Source organism: Bactrocera tryoni, chromosome 5, assembly GCF_016617805.1.
Source record: "Bactrocera tryoni isolate S06 chromosome 5, CSIRO_BtryS06_freeze2, whole genome shotgun sequence".
NCBI classification, from domain to species: Eukaryota; Metazoa; Arthropoda; class Insecta; order Diptera; family Tephritidae; genus Bactrocera; species Bactrocera tryoni.
Genome location: NC_052503.1, coordinates 14613989 through 14616790, shown reverse-complemented (window position 1 = coordinate 14616790; position 2802 = coordinate 14613989). Strand labels below are relative to the sequence as shown.

The following is a 2802-nucleotide window of genomic DNA, read 5'->3' as shown; positions in this document are numbered from 1 at the left end:
TGTTTCAATATCAGTCAGACAAAAGCTGGAAAGTTTATCAAGTATCTAGATTTCTCCACCAGGCCTCCTTCCATACAGCTTTGGCAATTTGCGTATGACAAAAATATGTAACTTCACTACATGTAAACTTATAAATGGATTATCCATTTCAGGTTCCCTACTAGTTTAGAGAAACAACTAAGAAACTCATTCGAAAGAACATTCTTTGGTATATAATTTTTGAAGATTTTCTCCTTCAAACATTGGCAGCGGCTATGTCCCAGATGGTCCGTCCGTTGAGTCAAATTTTCGGTGACACCTTCAAGTATTTCAACTGGTTACTGGAGAATATCACGCGTAATGTTTGCTCTAAGGCCTGAATCGGGATTGTCCGCATAGAATTTAGGCTTCACACATTCCCACTGGAAAAAGTCAAACAGAGCGGTATCACACGATCTTGGTGGCTAATCGACCGGCCTAAAACGTGAAATAATCTGCTCACCGAAATATTCGCTCTATAAATCCATTAATTGATGGGATATGTGGGCACCGTTGTTTTTTCTTGATGAAATGACAGCTCTAGGATCTTTTTAGGCTGCCCTTCATAAAAAACCAGCAATTTTGCTTGTTTACAAACCCATTGAGCCAGAAATTGGCCTCATCGCTGAACAGAATTTGGCTCGAAAACGTCATATCTTCTTGGAACTTTTCAAGAGCTCATATAGCGAGGCGATCTCGTTTGGGAGGGTCGAGCGGCTTCAGTTCTTGCACAAGATGTATTTTGTACGCTTTCAATGTACGATATTGGCATAAAATGCGCCAAGACGTTCCATATGCCAGTCCGAGTTGCTGCAAACGATACTGAATTATATCTCCACGTTCGGTCTTCGTGTACACTCTCAGCTGCGGCTGCTATATTTTCTTCACTGCATGGAGGGCGTGATCTATTCGTTCGAATAGTATTCAATAATGAATGCTGGGTCTCAAGATGGGTGATGGTGTTGCGAACAGTACGCTCATTAAGCCAGTAGTGTTGACCATAAGTTTCGCTGTCACGCAAGTTTTGTTTTCGTCCAGCGCTTTCCAAGTTCAAAAGAGATCCATAGATCCAATACTTGGCCGTAAGAGAACATCAGAGTTTCGACTCGTTGTCATTATGATGAAATTGAGATAAGACGGTTTTATGGGAGTTTAAAGCTCGATATATTGTTTCAACTTAATAGATGACAATGTTCTTTCACATGCTGACTTTATATATTCGACGGATTTTTTTGTTATCTCCTTTAAAATGATTATCGATTATTTCTTTCCGATTTAACGGTGCCATTTGCACTTCGTTATGTTCTTCCTAGTTTATCGACCCTTCAGACTGTGTCAAATATCGAGAGATCGGTCAATGAAATAAGGCATACAAAATTTTGGTTTCCGTTGCAACCATACACTGCAGCTCTGAAAAAATTCCCTGAAAAACTTAAATGTCATTGTAGACTCGAACAATTCAGGTTTAGAGCTAAGCAGAAACAGAAACAGAACAGAAGTAGAGCAGAAACCCTCTACAACCCGCTTTGAAATGAGAACTACTTTGAATGGACTAAAGCTAATTTATTTATTTTTAAAATATACGAAAAGAAAATTAATATAAATATATAATCACTTAAAGACTAAATTGCTACAATATTTCATGTTTTATAATTATTTTTAGTTTAATTTTATATATAGTATAGAAAATCTTAAAAATTCAGGCCCGAATTCGGATAGTGAGGCGCAGTGAAGAATGAGCACTGCTGCTGGTGGAATGAAATCTTGTTATAGATTTCCTCACACTGATGTTGAAATTGATGTTGCTGTAGACTCCTCAGTTGCTGTTGTGCCAATTGCATTTGGCGCTGGTGATACAAGTACCACTCGTGCTGCTCTTGCAGCGCCTGTGTCATCATCACTTGTTGCGTACGCTCAATTTCTTGTGGCGTCGGAAAGTAACGAGCCGTTGGTATTTGTGGATGTGGCACGCCTTGTGCCATCGCCTGATCAACGCTCAGTTTGGAATCGAATCCGACAGCACCGTTTGCACCGAGTTGTGCTTGTCCATATGCCGCGTTATTCTTAATCGACTCAACTTCAGGATTTAAGGTCCAATAATTGCCACGTCCGGGATCGCTGGGTGGACGTGGTATCTTCATGAAACATGAATTCGTAGTGAGCGTATGCCGAATTTGACACTGCCAGCCACGTTGATCTTTGCGATAGTATGGAAAATTATCCGCGATCCATTGTTGGATGCCGCTCAGTGTGAGTTTTTGTTCGGGGCTGCTGCGTATAGCCATTGTAACCAACGCTCCGTAAGTATAATTCGGTCTTATGTCGGTGTCGGTTTGCATTGGTGGCTTGTTGTCTTCACCGTTCGAGAGTATGCTGCGTATGGAAAAGTTAGATTCGAATATTGGTGCCATTTTATTTTATTTATTTAAGCAGGTGAACTATTAAATCGTAGCGAAGTATGAGTGCTGATGATAACTGTTTAGAAGACTTGAGCGTGTTCCGAATTGTAGGAGAAGCAAAATCTATCTGATGAATAATTCTTTCGAATCCTCGCTATTTATATCCTCGAAGTCAGCAAGTCAGTGAGTCAGTTCGAGTCCATCTCTACATATATAGCGTTATAAACGGTGTTGGCAGAGAGTCACTCCAGTTTTTTTGGTTTCAAATTTGAGTTAATATCAAAGCCAAAGTCATAAAATCAAGGGCAAATCAAGGGTTATTATCCGGTAAGCCAGTAAATAGAGCGGTTTTGACATCAGCACAGCCAAGGTCAAGCGATATACT

General features: G+C 40.1%; 1 protein-coding gene across 1 annotated transcript; it reads right to left on the bottom strand.

Moving 5' to 3' along the window:
* Window positions 1-1709: 1709 nt before the first annotated feature.
* On the bottom strand, window positions 1710-2429 carry LOC120776984 (fork head domain transcription factor slp1-like). The gene has a single exon (XM_040108083.1). It carries the CDS (start codon window positions 2427-2429, stop codon window positions 1710-1712), a length of 720 nt encoding a protein of 239 aa, XP_039964017.1.
* Window positions 2430-2802: the final 373 nt, after the last annotated feature.